At 40.7% G+C, this 19,758-nt stretch overlaps 1 protein-coding gene across 3 annotated transcripts in view; it reads left to right on the top strand.

Moving 5' to 3' along the window:
* ESR2 (estrogen receptor 2) overlaps nucleotides 1–19,758 on the top strand; it is a 55,233-nt gene that overhangs the window by 9,660 nt on the left and 25,815 nt on the right. For 2 of the 3 annotated variants that reach the window (XM_019009767.3, XM_004055283.5), the window contains exons 3-5: nucleotides 4,544–4,660; nucleotides 12,674–12,973; nucleotides 16,075–16,213. In XM_019009767.3, the coding sequence (XP_018865312.3) occupies nucleotides 4,544–4,660; nucleotides 12,674–12,973; nucleotides 16,075–16,213 (556 nt within the window). The remainder of the gene's footprint in view (nucleotides 1–4,543; nucleotides 4,661–12,673; nucleotides 12,974–16,074; nucleotides 16,214–19,758) is intronic. The other variant, XM_019009769.3, reaches the window with a different exon arrangement.

The raw sequence follows: 19,758 nt of genomic DNA, 5'->3' as shown, positions 1-19,758 counted from the left end.
CACGGCTAGTATCACACTTAATGGGGAAAAACTGAAAGCCTTTCCTCTATATGGAACACGATGAGGATGCCCACTTTCACCACTGTTATTCAACATAGTACTGGAAGTCCTAGCTAGAGCAATCAGAAAAGAGAAATAAAGGGCATCTAAATTGGAAAGGAAGAAGTCTAATTATCCTAGTTTGCTGATGATCTTATATTTGGAAAAATTGAAAAATTCCACCAAAAAACTATTAGATCTAATAAATTCAGTAAAGTTGCAGGATCAGTAGCATTTCTATATGCCAACAGCAAACAATCTGAAAAAAAAATCTAAAGTGATCTCATTTACAGTGGCTACAAATAAAATACCTGGGAATTAAATTAACCAAATAAGTGAAAGTTCTCTACAATGAAAACTATAAAACACTGGTGAAAGAAATTGAAGAGGACACAAAAAAATGGAAAGATATTCCATGTTCATGGAATGGAGGAATTAATATGTCCATACTACCCAAAGCAATATACAGATTCAATGCAATTTTATCAAAATACCAATGATATTTTCACAGAAATAGAAAAAACAACCCTAAAATTTGTATGGAACCACAAAAGATCCAGAATAACCAAAGCTATTCTGAGCAAAAATATCAAAACTGTGGAAGAATCACATTACCTGACTATAAATTATACCATAGAGCTATAGCAGCCAAAACAATGTGGTACTAGCCTAAAACAGACATAGGGATCAATGGAACAGAATAGAGAACCCAGAAACAAATTCATACATCTACAGTTAACTCATTTTTGACAATAGTCTCTTCAATAAATGGTGCTGGGAAAACTGGATATCCATGTACAGAAGAATAAAACTAGATCCCTATCTCTCACCATATACAAAAATCAAGTCCAGATGGATGAGTGACTTAAATCTAAGGCCTCAAACTATGAAACTACTAAAAGAAAACACGGGGATACTCTTCAGGACATTGGTTGGGGCAAAGATTTCTTGAGTAATAACACCCCACAAGCACAGGCAACCAAAGCAAAAATGGACAAATGGAATCACATCAAGTTAAAAAACTGCTTGCATGGCAAAGGAACAATCAATGAAGTGAAGAGACAACCCACAGAATGGGAGAAAATATCTGCAAACATCTGACAAGGGATTAACAATCAGAATATAGAAAGAGCTCAAACAACTCTAGAAAAAAACTTAATAATCCAATTTAAAAATGGGCAAAAGAGCTGAGTAAACATTTCTCAAAAGAAGATGTACAAATGGCAAATGGGTATATGAAAAGGAGTTCAACATCATTAATTATCAGAGAAATGCAAATCAAAACTACAATGAGATACCATCTTACCCCAAAGTGGCTTATATCCAAAAGATGGGCAATAACAAATGCTAGTGAGGATGTAGAGAAAAGGGAACCCTGGTATACTGTTGGTCAGATTGTAAATTAGTACAACTACTATGGAGAACAGTTTGAAGTTTCCTCAAAAAACTAAAAATAGAGCTACCATATGATCCAGCAATCCCACTGCTGGGTATGTACCCAAAAGAAAGGAAATCAGTATATCGAAGAGATATCTGCACTCCCATGTTTGTTGCAGTGCTGTTCACAATAGCCAAGATTTGGAAGCAACCTAAGTGTCCATCCACAGGTGAATATAGATAAAGAAAATGTGGAACATATACACCACTATTCGGCCATAAAATGAATGAGATCCTGTCACTTGCAACAACACAGATGCAACTGGAGGTCATGTTAAGTGAAATAACCAGACACACAAAGACAAACCTCCCATGTTCTCACTTATTTGTGGGAGCTAAAAATAAAAACAATTGCAGTGCCTCATGCCTGTAATCCTAGCAGTTTGGGAGGTCGAGGCAGGCAGATTGCCTGAGCTCAGGAGTTCAAGACCAGCTTGGGCAACACGGTGAAACCCTGTCTCTACTAAAATACAAAAAATTAGCTGGGTGTGGCTGCATGCGCCTGTAGTCCCAGCTACTCGGGAGGCTGAGGCAGGAGAATTGCTTGAACCCGGGAGGTGGAGGTTGCAGTGAGTCGAGATCATGCCACTGAACTCCAGCCTGGGTGACAGAGAGAGACTCCATCTCCAAAAAAGAAAAAGAAAACAATTGAAGTCGTGGGGATAAAGTAGCAGGTTGGTTGCCAGAGGCTAGGAAGGGTAGTGGGAGTGGGGAAAGTGGGAGTCCTAGCTACATGAGAGGCTGAGATGGGAGGATTGCTTAAGCTCAGGAGGTGGAGGTTGCAGTGAGTTGAGATCACACCACTGCAACTCCAGCCTGGGCAACAGAGGGAGACCCTGTCTCGGAAAAAAAAAAAAGACGATAAATCAAAGTATTTTAATAAAATTGGGCCATACTAGAGATGTTATTGTAAATCATATATTGAAATCAAATATATGAAGTATAGTTAATAATATAAGTGTAATAGAAGAAAAGGAGCCTAAGAAAGCTTGAAAAACATTGTTGTACTTCTTATACATCTTCTTTGCTTACATTATAATGAACAATGCTGCAACAAACATGGAAGTGCAGATATCTCTTTGCAACATAAGAGATTCATGTAGATCTAAGAGACTGTGAAGACTGTTTCAATATTGGAGTTACAATTAGGTTTTTAATTACCTCTTCTGGCCAGCTGTGGTGGCTCACGCCTGTAATCCCAGCACTTTGGGAGGCCAAAGCGGGCGGATCACCTGAGGTCAGGAATTCGAGACCAGACTGGCCAACACGGCCAAACCCCGTCTCTACTAAAAATACAAAAATTAGCTGGGCGTGGTGGTGGGTGCCTGAATCCCAGTTATTTGGGAGTCTGAGGCAGGAGTATCGCTTGAACCCGGGGGGCAGAGGTTGCAGTGAGTCGAGATCGTGCCACTGCGCTCTAACCTAGGCAACAGAGGAAGGTTCTGTCTCAAAAAAAAAAAAAAAATTACCTTTTCATTGTTTGCTAATGTGTAGAATTCTGCATGTAACATGTCCAGTTTAAAGAATGATTATAGAGCAAATCTCTGTGTAACCAGCACTCAAACAATGAAATAGAATATAATGGCAGCCCAGAATCCCTTTGGGTGGTCCCTCCTGCCACACCTACTTCCCTCCCTGCAGAGGTGGGACAGTCCTCCTTTCTGCCTTCCTTGCTGTGTATGGTTTTACCACCTACACGTGCATCCGTAAACAATGCAGGTTGATTTTCTCTGTTTTTGAACTTTACATGTTCATGTCTTCTACATATATTTTGCGACTTTTTTCTTTTATGACTTGCTCATTTCATTTATCATTGAGATTCATTTATTCTCCACACTGAAATTCTGGTTCATTATAGGCTTAATGTAAGATGTTCAGGCCATATTGTTTATTAGAAAGGCACTAAAATGCCCTATTCACTTTCACTTTTGCTTTTCATCTATTTTATTATAATTTCTATTTCTTAACCCTTTCTCAAACCCATGTAGCTGTCCTCATCCTCCCTACCAACACCCCATCCAGACATCTCTCATTTGCACAACTACAGCAGGCTGTCATCTGGTCTCCTGGCCTCATCAGTTTTGCTGCCTCTGATTGGTTCTTCGTACTGCATCTGAAATAATTTTTGAAATATAAATATTCTTAGCTCTTCCTTGCATAAGAGAATTAAAAGTACCATTGTCTTAGAGATTGCTATATAACTAACAAGTTCAAACTCTTAGGATTTTACTACAATGGGCCTTATTTTCTGTACTTCTGTGTCTTTGAGTTGTTTAGAGTAGCTCTACTTCATACACTTGGTTCTGGGCTTTTGTGGGAGGTCAGTCTGTTCCACATGTCCCCACGTTCTTCTTGGACCAGTGGCTACCTCATAGGAGCTCAAGAGGCCAAGCCAAACTGTTGGAGCAGCACATCTATTGATATATCATTGGCTATAAAAAGTCCTGTGGTCAAGCCCAACATCAACTGGTAGGGAAGTGTTTGCTCTCTGCACACTCTAGTACACTGCAGGGTCGCAAGGCTGACGGAGAGAATGAAGAATTGAGAACGGTAATCCACCACAACTCTTGTCAATAGCAGTACTTTCTGTCATTATTTAGATTGCTAATTTCTTTATTTGTTCCTTTTGTTATTTTATTTGACTATGAATTCCCATTAAAATATTGTATTAAACCCGAAAGAGGGATATATGTAAAGAATATAAGAAGTTGAATTTGATGACTTGATTTACAACTCTTGAGTTCTGTGACTTGGAGCAAATCAATTTAATGTTAGTCTTATTTTCCACATCCAAAGGATATATTTTTATATCTCTGTTTTGAGAATTCTAAGAATATGCAGAGAATAACATATTAGTCAAAAACCAGGATATTGAAATGTTCCTAGGTCTCCTTTACTCATTAACAAGGTGACAATGTAGCTTGACTTTGGCTTTGTACCTGTACTGGTAATTAAGAAGATGTCCCCTGTCTCTCAGCTGGAAAGTGTTATCAGTGTTGTTGACCAGGAAGAGATTTAACTAAGAGATTGTAGCAATAATCTTTTTTTCCCTCCCACTCTGCTATAGGACATAATGATTATATTTGTCCAGCTACAAATCAGTGTACAATCGATAAAAACCGGCGCAAGAGCTGCCAGGCCTGCCGACTTCGGAAGTGTTACGAAGTGGGAATGGTGAAGTGTGGTGAGTGCTTGCTTCCCTTTTCATTGAATATGGGCCTTGCTAAAAGCCCTGTCCTTTGAGGAACTGGGGACAGGTAGCCGGGAAGAGAGAAGATTTGGGACATAGTAATTAAGTATTTGCGTGTTGTCACATTGGAGGGGGCATTGACTTATCCACAGTAACTGCAGAGGACAGAGCTGGGGTGAATGGGAACAGATTGTGGGAGGCAGATTTTGGCCCCAGGTAGAGAAGAGCTTTCTGGAGTTCAAGTGGTCTGACCACAGAATAGGCCGCCAGATGGGTTAGGGGACTTCTAGCCACTGGAATCCTCAAACAGGGCTGGGTGGCCGTCTATCTGTGATCTTGAAAAGTCCAGTTCTAAGGATGAAGTCGTGGTAAATGTCCACGGTTAAAACTTGTGACAAAAAAGTAGAATATCTTGTGGGTTACTGGGGTAGCCATGGGGAGGCTCACACCTATCCCCTCGTCTAGCTTTCTAGAAGTAGAAAAATATGTAGGAGTCAGAAACATAATGGAACTATGAAAAGTACATACAGCATAGATTTTGTTCTGACAGTCATAGGTGTATACATATGTGTATTTAACACATTCACATACATATATTCACATGTATTTTGTACATTCACATACATTCACATATATTTTATGCACAAAGAAAAGTGAGCACTTTGGTATATAACTGACAAAGATGCCAACACCCAGCTCTCTCCACCTGGCTAGATTTTGGTTCACTTGTCTGTACTCACTTGCTTGTTTATATGTACTCAGAACAGTTCTGCCTGCACTTATTCTTCTGCTAGCCAGTATTTTACCTGTGGTTAGTTGTAATTTCTCTGTGTAATTATTTGAAAATTTAAAACAAAAATTTATCACTTTACTCTCTGACAATTTCTTTTTTTTTTTTTTTTTTTGAGATGGAGTCTCACTCTGTCACCCAGACTGGAGCGCAGTGGCCCATTCTCGGCCCACTACAAGCTCTGCCTCCCGGGTTCACATCATTCTCCTGCCTCAGCCTCCCAAGTAGCTGGGACTACAGGCACCCGCCACCACGCCTGGCTATTTTTTTTTTTTTTTTTTTGGTATTTTTAGTAGAGATGGGGTTTCATCGTGTTAGCCAGGATGGTCTCGATCTCCTGACCTCGTGATCTGCCCGCCTTGGCCTCCCAGAGTGCTGGGATTACAGGTGTGAGCCACCGTACCCAGCCCTCCCTGACAATTTCTTAGTAGCTTTGCCTCGTGAGCATTCTCTGCCCTTTTCTTTTCTCTGTGTATGTAACAGATTAGAACCCTCAGCTATTATAGTTCAGTTACAGCAGAAGTTCTCTTCATCTGATCACGCTTCTCTGGCTTCCTAGAGTCACTGATGATCTTCATTTCCTCTGTAGAACATCCTGCCAGTGCCCATAGCCTCACAGCGTGTATTATTGGTTATTCTCTCAAACACCTAAACATTTCCATTCCCACCACTTCACATTATCCTTGTCAGAAACTGGTGGGCTTCTTTTCAAACCTGTTTCTACTCACTGTAATTGTTACATTATAAAATTTAATTAAAATTTACTCAAACATATTATGAATAGGAAAAGACAAGTTTGGTTTTTTTCTGTGAAAGTTTAGTTAAGGCCGGGTGCGGTGGCTCACGCCTGTAATCCCAGCACTTTGGGAGGCCAAGGCATGCAAATCATGAGGTCAAGAGATCAAGACCATCCTGGTCAACAGGGTGAAACCTTGTCTCCACTAAAAATACAAAAATTAGCCGGGCGTGGTGGCATGTGCCTGTAGTCCCAGCTACTTGGGAGGCTGAGGAAGGAGAATAGTTTGAACCTGGGAGGTGGAGCTTGCAGTGAGCCGAGATCGCACCACTACACTCCAGCCTGGTGACAGAGTGAGACTCTGTCTGGGGGTGGGGGGAGGAGGAAGTTTAGTTGAAAGTTTTGAATAAAATCTTAAAGGACTAATAGCTGTTGAGCTAGGTATGGGTGAGACTGGGGGAAAAAACCCATAAACCTTGGGAGATCCTGAATTCAGAATTCCTTAGAAGTATCTAGGTTCTTGCTCTGTTTTTGTTTTAAAGAGGCTGAAACTGAAAATCCAGAGATAATATCTTATGTGTATGTTTATGCAGAAAAGTGACTTTGTCTAATTGGCCCAGATGCTTAAAGAGAAAGCCTTGGCACTCTGACAAAAGATTGCAAATAAATGTTTTAAGTTTTAAGTTAAACTATTTTAAAGTGAGTATGTATGTGTGCTTAAAAAATGATTTCCAAGTTAGTCTTAAGAATGCTTTTATTATACTAGGATCCGTTGCACAGCTATTGCCCTCATGGCTCAAGGCAGTGTATGCAGGGAAGAGCATGGAGGTTGGATCCCATAGAGTCTATGTTTCATTTTCGTTTCATCACTTCTTGCTGACTGTAACTGTGCTCAAACTACTGAATCACCTCTTTGGCCCTTGGTTTTCATGTCTCTGAACAGAGATATCTGCTTCACTTGGTTTTGTGAACAATAAGTATGAAAACATATATGAAGACTTAGCACAATATCTGACACTCAATTTTAGTTTTCCTTCCATTCTCTCTCCTTCCCTGAAAAGCTCATATGAGCTTTGATACAACACCGTTTCATGAGACAGAGTACAGAGGGATAGTTAAAGAAGCTTTCATAGAAAAGGGAATGAGAGAAAGGTTGTTGTATTTAGCCAGAAAGTCTAAGAAAAGACTGTATTCTCTTTGGAGATTACGGAAGAAATGAGATGGGTTGTTGCACATATACAATGGGATATTTTGCCCTTCACTGACCATAGAGAAAGATCATTAGAGATGAACTTTCTTAACTCTGTCTCTGTCCTTTCCCATCACTCTTCTTATCTGCCTTCCCCAAAACCCTCTATGCATGCTTTTTCTTCTATCAGGTTTGGAGGACTAGAGATTCTACCTGCTTGTTGGATCCTCCTGCACCATCCTGCTTCTTTTATTTTGAAACCATGTAGTCTGTTATCACCCTTTTTTTCTGAATTTCTGATCTTGTCTTTTCTACTGAAGTATGGATGTGGTCATATAATGGTAGGACAACACCCACCTAGACTAACTTTATGGATGAAACTTCATTATAAGGATATACTGAAATGTAAGGAGCCAGGAAATCCATCTGAATAGCCATGTATTTGGCCTATATCCCCATATTGGGACAATAGCTCAACATATTTTGGGTGCCATATCTTTATATACCTGCTGTATACTCTTCTGTGAAAGGGATTTGATAGGTAGGTAGTATAAAATAGTGGTTAAAAGCACCAGCTCTGGATTTAGGCTACTGCTTGGGTTTAGATCCTGCTTCTGCTATTTTCTAACTGTGCCATCTTAGACAAGTTATCTGAGCTTATGTTTGGTTCCTCTTCTGTACATTGGAGACAGTAATAGCTCCTGGACTGTAGGGTAGCTGTCAGGATATGTGCAATATGCAATGCCTGGTGCATAGAAGCTTCCAGTAGACATTAGCTGCCATTTAGTGTCATTTATCACTACGATCATCATCATCTTTGGCTGGGGCTATTTACCACTGCCTAATATGGAGCACTCGATTTGGTGGAGCTGCTCATTAAGCTCACTCAGAGGCAGCTGCCTAGGTTACAGTGTCAAAGCCACAACACTAGAAACATCCTTGATAGAAAAATGAGCTCCTTGTCAAGGGCTTTATTTATTGAGTCTAGAACCCCCAGAATTCACTACAGGACCTAGAATGTTAGACTTTGTCAGTGAAAATTTGTCAAGTAAATTTGAACGTATGAATTCAAAATCTCTCACTTTGGGTATGTAAAGGGTATATAAATCTGTTTTGTAAATTCCTTATCCTTATATACTCTATACTCTACAAAAGAGAAATGTATGATCAGAAAGGTGTTTTTTTTTTTTTTTCTTTTTGAGACAGGGTATCACTCTGCTGCAGCCCAGGCTGGAGTGCAGTGGTGCAATCTTGGCTTACTGCAACTTTTACCTCCTGGGGCTCAATTGATTCTCCCACCTCAGCCTCCCGAGTACCTGGGACTACAGGTGTGTGCACCACCACGCCTGGCTAATTTTTGTATTTTTTGTAGAGACAGGATTTCACTATGTTGCCCAGGCTAGTCTTGAACTCCTGGGCTCAAGTGATCCCCTTGCCTCAGCCTCTCAAAGTGCTGGGGGATTACAGGCATGAGCCACCTTGCCTAGCAGAAAGGTGCTTTTTAAAACTATACCTTTTGCAGCAAACCACCATGGCATGTGCATACCTATGTAACAAACCTGCATGTTCTGCACATGTATCCCAGAACCTAAAGTATATTAAAAAAATTAAGAAAAACATACATTTTGCTCCATTTTATCCTGGGTGTATAATTGACCTTAGCATTCTACTTGATTACTAATAAAATGAATTGTATTTTAGGCCTTTAATTCTTTTAGCAGTAAATTTGGTTCAAATTTTCTGAATAAATAGAGCCCTTCCTTCTACTATAACTAGTCAATGTTAAGAGGAAATTCTGACAAATTTTCCTGGGAGCCAATAATTTAAATTTGCTCACATTTTCTAACTAATATTTATTTTTAAAAGTGTAAACAATTGATTTAGTGAATAAATATAATGATGGGTGTATAAAACCAAGCATTTTGCAGATTTCAACTTTTAGGGTTTCTTTTTATAAGGGAAATTCATATAAAAGTTATAACCATGCTAATGACATCCTTACTTACAACATGTCTTTCTTAATTTCCATTTTACATTTTTGTCTTTAACCAATGAAAACTTATAAAGATGTTGGTGCTCAAATGTATAGGGATTTGGAAGTTATATTTTTGTTGTTGATTTCCATTTTTCTTATCGTCAGAGAATATGATCTGAATAATACCTATTTTAAGATTTTCTTCATTTCCTAGTATGTGATAATTTTTTCAAAATATCTATGGCCTTTGTAGATCAAGCTTGTTAATTATGTGGTTCAAATATTCTGCATTCTGACTTTTTGCTCTTTCAGCTGTTGAGAGAGAGGTTTAAATAGCCCATTATAATACTGCATCTGTCAGTTTCTCTTTTTCTTTCAGTTACTTTTTGTATTGTGTTTGGAGGCTGTGTTTTATTGTTTGTCTATTTATTTATTTATTTTTTCAACCCAAGTCTTGCTCTGTCACCCAGGCTGGAGTGCATGGCACGGTCTTGGTTCACTGTGCCTCCTGGGTTTGTGCGACTCTCCTGCTTCAGCCTCTTGAGTAGCTGGGACTACAGGAATGCACCACCATGCCTGGGTAATTTTTGTATTTGTAGTAGAGATGGGGTTTCTCCATTTTGGCCAGGCTGGTCTCAAACTCCTGACCTCAGGTGATCCGCCCACCTTGGCCTCCTAAATTGCTGGGATTACAGGCGTGAGCCAGCGCACCTGGCCTTTGTTGTTTTGAAGTGTATGAGTTTAGAATTATTTATCTTTTTAAAATATTCTAGCGATGAGTCTCCTTATCTATAATAATAATTTTTGCCTTAAAGTTTATTTGTCTGGTATCAATAGAGTAATGTCAATTTATTTGGTTAATTTTGCCTGTTATATATTTTTCTATCTGTCTACTTTGTTTTTCTATATGTTAGGTATATCTCTTACACCTAATCTATGTCTAGATTTAAAAATATGTATAATTTCAGAGTCACTCTTAAATGGTCAATTTGGTATTTTTTGTTTATTGTGATAACTGATATTTGGGTTCATTTCTATCATCTTATTTTGTGATTTAAAAAATTTTATTATGTATTTTCTACTTCTTCCCTTTTAGGAGTTGATCACTTTTTTATGTTTTCTTTTTCTTCTTTTGCTAGTTTAAAAGTCATACATTCTGTTTCAATTCCCTTTTTTCTTTTGAGACAGAGTCTCGCTGTGTCACCCGGGCTGGAGTGCAGTGGTGTGATCTTGGCTCACTGCAGCCTCCGCCTCCCAGGTTCAAGTGATTCTCCTGCCTCACCTTCCTAAACAGCTAGGATTACAGGCATTTGCCACCATGCCCAGCTAATTTTTGTATTATTAGTAGAGATGGGGTTTCACCATGTTGCCCAGGTTGGTCTTGAACTCCTGGCCTCAAGTGATTCGTCCCCTCCCCCACCACCCGCCGAAACCACCTTTGGCCTCCTAAAGTGCTGGGATTACAAGTGTGAGCCACCATGTTTGGCCATGTTTCAGTTCCTTTAATGACGTTTATGTTTTGTAACGTGTTCTTGATTAGTTTGAGAATTTAAGCTTCTATCTTCCCAAAAAAGAATCTTAGAAATTCTAACCAAAATCATTCCTCTCTGATTTTGCATGTTATTGTTTGTTATTTTGGTTCCACCTTTCTATTTCACTAAAACTTAATTATTGGGCCGGGTGTGGTGGCTTATGCCTGTAATCCCAGCACTTTCAGAGGCCAAAGCAGGAGGATCACTTGAGCCCAGGAATTCGAGACCAGCCTGGGCAACATGGTGAGACCCTATCTTTACAAAAAATACAAAAATTAGTCAGATGTGGTGGTGCATACTTGTAGTCCCAGCTACCCAGGAGGCTGAGGTGGGAGGATCTCTTGAGCCTGGGAGGTTGAGGCTGCAGTGAGCTGTGATCATGACCGTACCACCATACTTCAGCCTGCGTGACAGAGACCTTGTCTCTTAAAAAAAAAAAAAAGTAAATCCAAAGAACAAGCATATAAATCAACTTTGCTAGTAATTAAAACATACAAAGTAAAGCGAGATGGTTTAGTTAGATTAGCAAACATTAAAAATGATTTTTAATGCCCAATGGGTTCTGAGAAAACAGTCAAACTATTGAGGACTGGGTAACATAGTAAGACCCTAGTTCTACAAAAAAATTTAAAAGTTAGCTGGGCATGGTGGCATATTCCTGTAGTCCCAGCTACTCAGGAGGCTGAGGCAGGAGGATTGCTTGAGTCAGGAGATGAAGGCTGCAGTGAGCTATGATTGCATTATTACACTCCAGCTTGGGCAAAAGAGCAGGACTCTGTCTCAAAAATACAATTAAAATAGTGTATATACTACAATCTAATTTTGTGTATAAAGGCCGGGTGCAGTGGCTCACGCCTGTAATCCCAGCACTTTGGGAGGCCAAGATGGGCAGATCACTTGAGAATCAGGAATTTGAGACCAGCCTGGCCAACATGGTGAAATCACATCTCTACTAAAAATATAAAAATCAGCCAGGCATGGTGGCGGGCGCCTGTAATCCCAGCTACTCGGGAGGCTAAGGCAGGAGAATCGCTTGAACCCGGGAGGCTGAAGTTGCAGTGAGCCAAGATTGTGCCACTGAACTGCAGCCTGGGTGACAGAGTGAGACTCCGTCTCAAAAATAAATAAATAATTTTGTGTATAAAACATGGAAAAATATGGTGGCGGGCACCCGTAGTCCAAGCTACTCGGGAGGCTGAGGCAGGAGAATGGCGTGAACCCGGTAGGCGGAGCTTGCAGTGAGCCGAGATCACACCATTGCACTCCAGCCTAGGCGACAGAGCAAGGCTCTGTCTCAAAAAAAAAAGGAAAAATAAAAGCATTAAAAAGACTGAGTTTATGCCAAAATTTATTCTCTTCTATATTTTCCAGATTTTTTTCATTTAATTTGTTATTTGAAATATACTTGTTTTGTGTAAGTATAAGGAAATATATACATATGCACACATGCATATAAACATTTTAAGAATGTGTTATAATAAAAGTATATTTGATACCTTTGGAAATATCCCCATTTTTCTACCTGAAGAAAATTCCTAATTTCATGGTTTGGAAACAGGTTTAAGAGCACTCTTTATAGAGAAACGGTGTTAGTATCTATAGATGACCTGGAAATGGAGACCTAAAAAGTTTCTGAAAAGTTATGTCGTTGGTTTTGCTAGTATGGTCACGACCATAGTAATCTTTGGTACGTGCCCCACAGGCTCCAGAAAATAAAAGTCAAGCTGCTTTTGCTTGACTGCGGTTTTACCCTGGCAATTCGAATGACTCTGCTTTCCTCTTCAGGCTCCCGGAGAGAGAGATGTGGGTACCGCCTTGTGCGGAGACAGAGAAGTGCCGACGAGCAGCTGCACTGTGCCGGCAAGGCCAAGAGAAGTGGCGGCCACGCGCCCCGAGTGCGGGAGCTGCTGCTGGACGCCCTGAGCCCGGAGCAGCTAGTGCTCACCCTCCTGGAGGCTGAGCCGCCCCATGTGCTGATCAGCCGCCCCAGCGCGCCCTTCACCGAGGCCTCCATGATGATGTCCCTGACCAAGTTGGCCGACAAGGAGTTGGTACACATGATCAGCTGGGCCAAGAAGATTCCCGGTAGGGCTTTCTGGCTATCAGTTTTCCATGTACTTGTAGAAAGGCCAGCCGCTAATATTTAAGGGGCAAGAGTACAAAGCAGAGGTCCATGAGCTGTGCCTAGATATTTAACAGGTCCTCAGCTGGATTTGTAACTTTTGAGTGCAATATGTTCCTTCCTTCTGTCTTGGCATACCTACCTTCAACAAGGCCATGCTCTGATTTAGAATTCTGAGACTCTTCTGAGTTCTGTACCCAACATGGTAGTGCAGAAAGAGTTGTGCGTGGCCCAGCCATTTCTATTCTTGACTGCCTTCTTTTCCCATGGCTAGATGCATCCCATACCACCTTGCACAAACCCTATCGTGTGTGTCCACATCTGCTACAGACACTCACCTGTTGGCCACCTCTTATGCCTAGAGGTGGCCTGGGAGGATGGACCCAGGGAACCTACCCAGGCTCTGGAATTGGGCTTGGGGTCATTTGGGCAAGAATCCTAGAGTCCTGGAACCTGGAACATGGTTAAAATGATAGACTCCACATTGACCCATTTCTTGGCTGTGGATTCCTCACCTTGAGAGGAGGGGCATGGTTGGGTAGGGTGGGGTAGAGTACAGTATGACTAGTTTGAAAGTGAAACGTTTGTCAGATGCTAAATAGAATTTTGTAAATTATTGTTCCAGTAGAGAATCAATATTATGTACATAAATGAATATGTATGGACAAACAGAGTAAATCAGTGGTTGAAGTTACACGAATCATCAATGGGCCCATAAACCTGGAATGCCATCAAGTTAAAAATGAGCTTAGTTACTCATGAGTTGTCACTTGGAAACTGCGTTTTCCATCCTCCAAAGTGATCACTTCTCTCAAGCCCATTTGTAATATATATCTGAAGTGCTGTATGATGCTAAAATTACCAGCTAATTATCATTTGACTTGGTGTTTCTGTGGAGGAGTGAATCTAGGATTCTAACCTAGAGTGGCAACACCCCACGATCCCCCTGTGACAGCTTCTCCATGCCGTTCTTTACAGTCCTTGAAGAAATGAAGTCTCTTACAAGTTCTGAGCCACTGGGGGCATTCCCATGGTCTGGGGGGCAGCGACTGCACTGGGCAAGCTGTAAAGATGAGGAGGGGTGAGAAGCTGGGGGAAAGAGAAGTTTTGGGTAAAGATCCCGGGGAACTGAGGCCTACAGTGACAGTATCATTTGGGGACTTTTGTTGGCCTGGGCCCATTTCTTCTGAGCTTCCTGAGGATTTTTGGTTTCTAGTTGTATTTTGTTTTGTCTAGCATCTTCACCTTTGCCAGAATTATTTTATTTTCTCTGCTTTTTCCCAGGGGAGGCAATGCTGATGCACTTTCCTCTAGTTTTTGCTTTAAATATATTCCAAACACGATTTTGCAGGACCACACATGGAGAGCAGTGGTGAAATTAATTATTGCTGAAAGCTGTGCCCCTTCTTTGTGCCATAAGAAATCTGAACTCTTAAACTGCATTATTCCTCATTCAAGCCTGGTGTTTTGAAAAGTTTTCAGGAAACGTAGGCATAGTCTGAAGGCGTGATTTTTTTTCCCCTCTCTTAGCTGGCATAGTCATTGTCCAAACCAAAAAATATATATTAAAATATTATCTAGCCTTGATCTTGTTGAATATCTACAAGATTAAGAACCGTGATCTCTCTTGGGTAGGCTTATTGTCAATCACTATGGGTGAGACTGGGAAGGTATATACACATTAGGAACCTAAACTGAGCAAAGCATGTGGATTTAGAAAGTATTTATCCATCTTTACATTCATAACACCATTACATTCTCCTTGAGGCAGATTTGCGTTATAATTGTTCAAAGACTTGAACCACATGTGTTCTCTCTGCTGTAGTTTCCTCATCTGTAAAACAAGAATGATAAGAGATCCTGCCTATAAGACATTCTCAGAGATAGGCATTGTTACCCCCATTTTCCTATAAGAAAAACAAAGACTTAATGGGAGGTTAAGTGAACAGCTAGAAAGAGGCTGAGCTGGGGTTCAAACCAGAGTCCATTTCACTCCAAGGCCATGTCTTTTGTTATCATATTTATATTACATGGCCCTCTCCTTTTATCATGGCTTGTGAAGGAAGCCCCGGTGTTCTCTGCTTTGCTTTTGAAGTGCTTCCCTCCCCAGAGATTACCTGTTTGCAAACAGTACTGTGACCAACATGGGTTATTAGGTTGTCAGGACCTGCTTCGTTATTATATTTGCTCTTTATTTATTTATTTATTTATTTATTTATTTATTTATTTATTTATTTTTGAGACAGGGTCTCGCTCTGCCCAGGCTGGAGTGCAGTGGCGTGATCTCAGCTCACTACAGCCTCGACCTCCTGGGCTCAAGCGATCATCCCACTTCAGCCTCCAGAGTATCTGGGACTACAGGCACCTGCCACCATGACCAGATAATTTTCTGTAGAGATGGGGTTTCTCCATGTTGGCCAGGCTGGTCTCAAACTCCTGGGTGCAGGCAATCCACCCACCTTGACCTCCCAAAGTGCTGGGATTACAGGTGTGCTTGGCTATATTTGCTGTTTAGGATAGAATCACCCAGAAACAGTGCTTCTACCCAGAAGAAGGATCTTAACACTGGATAGGAAATTTTAATCAATCCGAGAAATACTTGCAGTTGAGGCCTTGGTTTTCTGTGAGGGCTGGCACTGCTCTCTGCAAGCCTCCAACCCCAACCTCCACCTACCCCATCCCCCACCCCTTCTGATCCCAGTCAAGGTTTGGGTCAGACAGGCAGGTCTTCTGACTGGCAGCCAAGCATCAACATTCTCAGTAGTGCAGAGGAATTATCAGGACACAGCTAACAAAGATCAGTTCTGAGCCGAGGTCGCAGTGCTTGACAAACTCTAAATGAAGTATATTTGTCTCTAGAAGGGGTCCAAGACTGGAAACTAAGTTGCGCAGCTTAACTTCAAAGTTTTCTTCCTTTAATGAGTAGTTAATCACATCTATAAAATATCAACTCCCTAATGGTTTGTGTTTTCTTAGTGTTTTAACACTTGCCATTCTGTCTCTACACACACAGGGAGCTGAGGAGGAGGGGTGGGGGTGTCTCACCGCCTCTTGCTTTCCCCAGGCTTTGTGGAGCTCAGCCTGTTCGACCAAGTGCGGCTCTTGGAGAGCTGTTGGATGGAGGTGTTAATGGTGGGGCTGATGTGGCGCTCAATTGACCACCCCGGCAAGCTCATCTTTGCTCCAGATCTTGTTCTGGACAGGTGAGAAAAAATACATTGTGTTTCTTCTCTGACTTGTTTGAGTAAGGTGCTTAGTGAGTGGGAACAAAGTCCTGGGTGCTGCAATTAAAATCTCACACTTGCAGGGCAGAGAATGATAGCATCATCAGCTCCTTCACTGGGTCAAGAACCAGAGAAGGAGAGAGTTGTGTCCAAGGATTCAGGGTCCTGTGACTCATTTTTAATCTGTGGTGCAGCAGCATTTACAGGCCAGCGCTTTAACAGGGGACTGTATCCCGTAGGTATGTGGCCACTATGTGTATAAGTCGACACAGATTTTTCTGCATTAAAAATTCCATTTTCAGGTTATAATCTTAAGTTGTCCTGCTGTTTTTTGTACCTATAGTGACCAATTATATCTGGAGCTTTCTGGACAGGTGATAAAATTCTTAGAAATGTGCCAAGTTTATTTTCACATGCTTTAACTCACTCTTTTGTTTTGTTTTGTTTTGTTTGTTTGTTTTCTGAGATGGAGTCTCTCTCTGTTGCTCAGGCTGGAGTGCAGAGGTGCAATCTTGGCTCACTGCAACCTCCGCCTACCGGATTCAAGTGATCCTGCTGCCTCAGCCTCTCAAGTAGTTGGGATCACAGGTGTCCACCACCACGCCAGGCTAATTTTTCTATTTTTAGTAGAGAAGTGGTTTCACCATGTTGGCCAGGCTGGTCTTGAACTCCTGACCTCAGGCGATCTGCCCACCTCAGCTTCCCAAAGCGCTGGGATTACAGGCGTGAGCCACCATGCCCGATCTGCTTTAACTCATTCTAATGCATGTACTATATAGCATTTTTGGCAATAGCGGTGGAAGGAAGGGTTACTAAAACTACATGAAACTTAACAGAAAATGGGATGTGATGCTGTATCTTGGTTGTGTTTGATTTTCTTTTAAAGATGACACAGAAAAGGAAACAATTTTTAATTGACTTAGGTGAACTGTTTATGGAGGGAAAGCTGGACTGTATAAAAATACTCAAGCTTTTTAGCAGGAAAGTAGAACACCCTCTTGGTGTAAATTCGAGCAGTTCAAAATCTTCTTGGAAATTGATTTCCACATCTCTTTTATGGAAAAAGTGCTAGTGTTGAATGTTCAGCCACATCTGACTCTGCATAGTGTGGGAGGATGCCTAGTGTCTACCCCAACTCTTGCATTATAATCCTGTTACCACTTTAGATCATCAGAAGACCCTGTGTTACACAGATGAAGAGTGATGCCCCAAGGTATCAGTCCCCATTCTGCCTTTTGTCATGGTTGACAATGTTATTAAAAGAGCACTGTTCTGCATAATGGTGTTTTGATAGAGAACAGATCCTCTGAGAAGAGCTGGAGGACTGATGTGACTTGAACAGGAGCAAGCGCAGGTGGTAAACCATGGAGGGAGGCTCTGGAAGACCAGAGAAGTGCAGGGCAAAAGACCGTTCAGTAACAAACAAAATAGTTAACCTATTGGCTTGTATGTGCTTGGCAGCACCTTATGCATTTAACTTATGTCAACACATTTAATCTTCACAATCTTCCTGCCCCCTTTGAGGGAGTAGGATCCATTATTATCTCTATCATTCAGATATTGGAAATGGGAGATTGAGAAACCTGCTTACAGGTAGGATAATAGGTGGTGGAGCTGGACTTGGGGGGTTGCCAAATGGCAAACTAACTCTCTACTTTATTCTACCTGTTGTCATGGGTGACAATATTGACAAAGAGCACATTCTGCAGAACAGAGATGTTTTGGTAGAGAACAGCCCTGTTCTACTTGTAACACACTGCAGAAACCCACTCTCCCCACTGTCATCTCAGGGTACCATGTCTCAAGGCAGGCTGAAAAGCCAAGCACCTAGCCAAGCCATTGCTCTCATTCATTCATTGTATTCTGCTTGGTGTTTTAACTGGGGCCAAATATACATATGTATAAATATACACATATAATTTTCCTTGAAGTTAGTCCTAGGAACACATTCCATCCCTTGACAAGTAATTTTCAGACTTTGGGATTATTTTATCTTTTGTCTTGATTTCTAAATTGATGCCAAATTTAGTGTTTATTTTTGGTGACTATTTCATTCCTGGTTTTTAGTACAATTAAGTCTCCACTCTCCCATTTCTCTGTATGCGTTCTTTAATTCCTGTAATTGTGTGTATACATTACTATAAGTGGACACAAATCCTGGAAAAATATTAGGCCTACCTTTTAGTTAATAGAAGAAAAGTTATTTTTCTTACAAATTATTTCTAATAGACTTACACTGCCTTTATAACTTAAGTGAAAGTATTATGTTGTAAAACATAAATCTAGTATATTTGATTGAGTATAGAAGAGGAATTCTTGGGAATTGTAAATGCATTCACGTTGCGCAGGCATTTTTTTTTTTTGGAATGACTACTGGTGTTTATTTATTGTTGCAATTTCTAGTAGTTTTTGTTTGTTTGTTTGTTTTTTGTTTTTGAGAAGAAGTCTCGCTCTGTCACCCAGGCTGGAATACGATGGCATGATCTCAGCTCACTGCAATCTCCACCTCCCAAGCTCAAGTGATTCTTGTGCCTCAGCCTCCTGAGTAGCTGGGATTACAGGCATGTGCCACTACGGCTGGCCAATTTTTGTATTTTTTTTTTTTTTTTTTTTTAGTAGAGACGGGGTTTTACCATGTTGGCCAAGCTGGTCTCGAGGTCCGGACTTCAAGTGATCCCCCAACCTCAGCCTCCCAAATTGTTGGGATTACAGATGTGAGTCACCACGCCCAGCCTACAGTCTCTAGTATTTTTAACACATTAACTTTCTGAAGTCTGGAACTTGAAATCTAAGATAGTTCAGTTACTTAGTCCTCTCTTATACAGATGAATATACTTTTATGTAATAGGTATATTTGTAGAGGAGTTGCTCATTCAAAAAGTCAGGAGTCATGCTCCATAAAGGCTTCTATTACGACTCTTTTTTGCAAAGTGAAGAGAATCTTCACACCATTTGAAAATAACTGTCTTCTGCTGGATTGTCCTAGCAGAGCTTCTTCAAGTGGTAATATGGCTGAATAAACAGTGAATACAACTAACAGTTGCCCATTTGTGGATACTGAAACTATAATTTCTGTTTCCCTTTATTCTTGTTGAGGTGTCCACAACAAGAAAACTTGTGTCTACTGAGGATGAGAGGAAAATCTAGTTACTTCAGCTTATTTCTAAGCATTTAGTTTTTCTTTTACTAACCACTAAATTCATCATAAATTCATGTGAAGATCTAAAGAAACTGACTGTCTACTTGCTCAAAAAAAGTCACATATGCAAAGACATTTTTGTGTCCTTAGTATCAACAGGCAACTGACTAATGTTAAATTATTAGTCAGAGGAAGTTTGTATCTGGGCTTGGATCCCATTGTGGACATTTGCAGAGAGGTCCATGGAATTGTATATGTATAAATGTCTTGAGTTTACATTCACATTAGTTATTTGTATGCTAAATTCCTTCAAGATAACCACCGAATTTTCAATTCCCAATTCTAAGCCTTAAACACTCCCTGCCATTGCCATACACACAGAGGT

The sequence above is a fragment of the Gorilla gorilla genome, chromosome 15 (assembly GCF_029281585.2).
Source record: "Gorilla gorilla gorilla isolate KB3781 chromosome 15, NHGRI_mGorGor1-v2.1_pri, whole genome shotgun sequence".
Taxonomy (NCBI): domain Eukaryota; kingdom Metazoa; phylum Chordata; class Mammalia; order Primates; family Hominidae; genus Gorilla; species Gorilla gorilla.
This window is presented reverse-complemented; position numbering and strand designations above follow the sequence as displayed.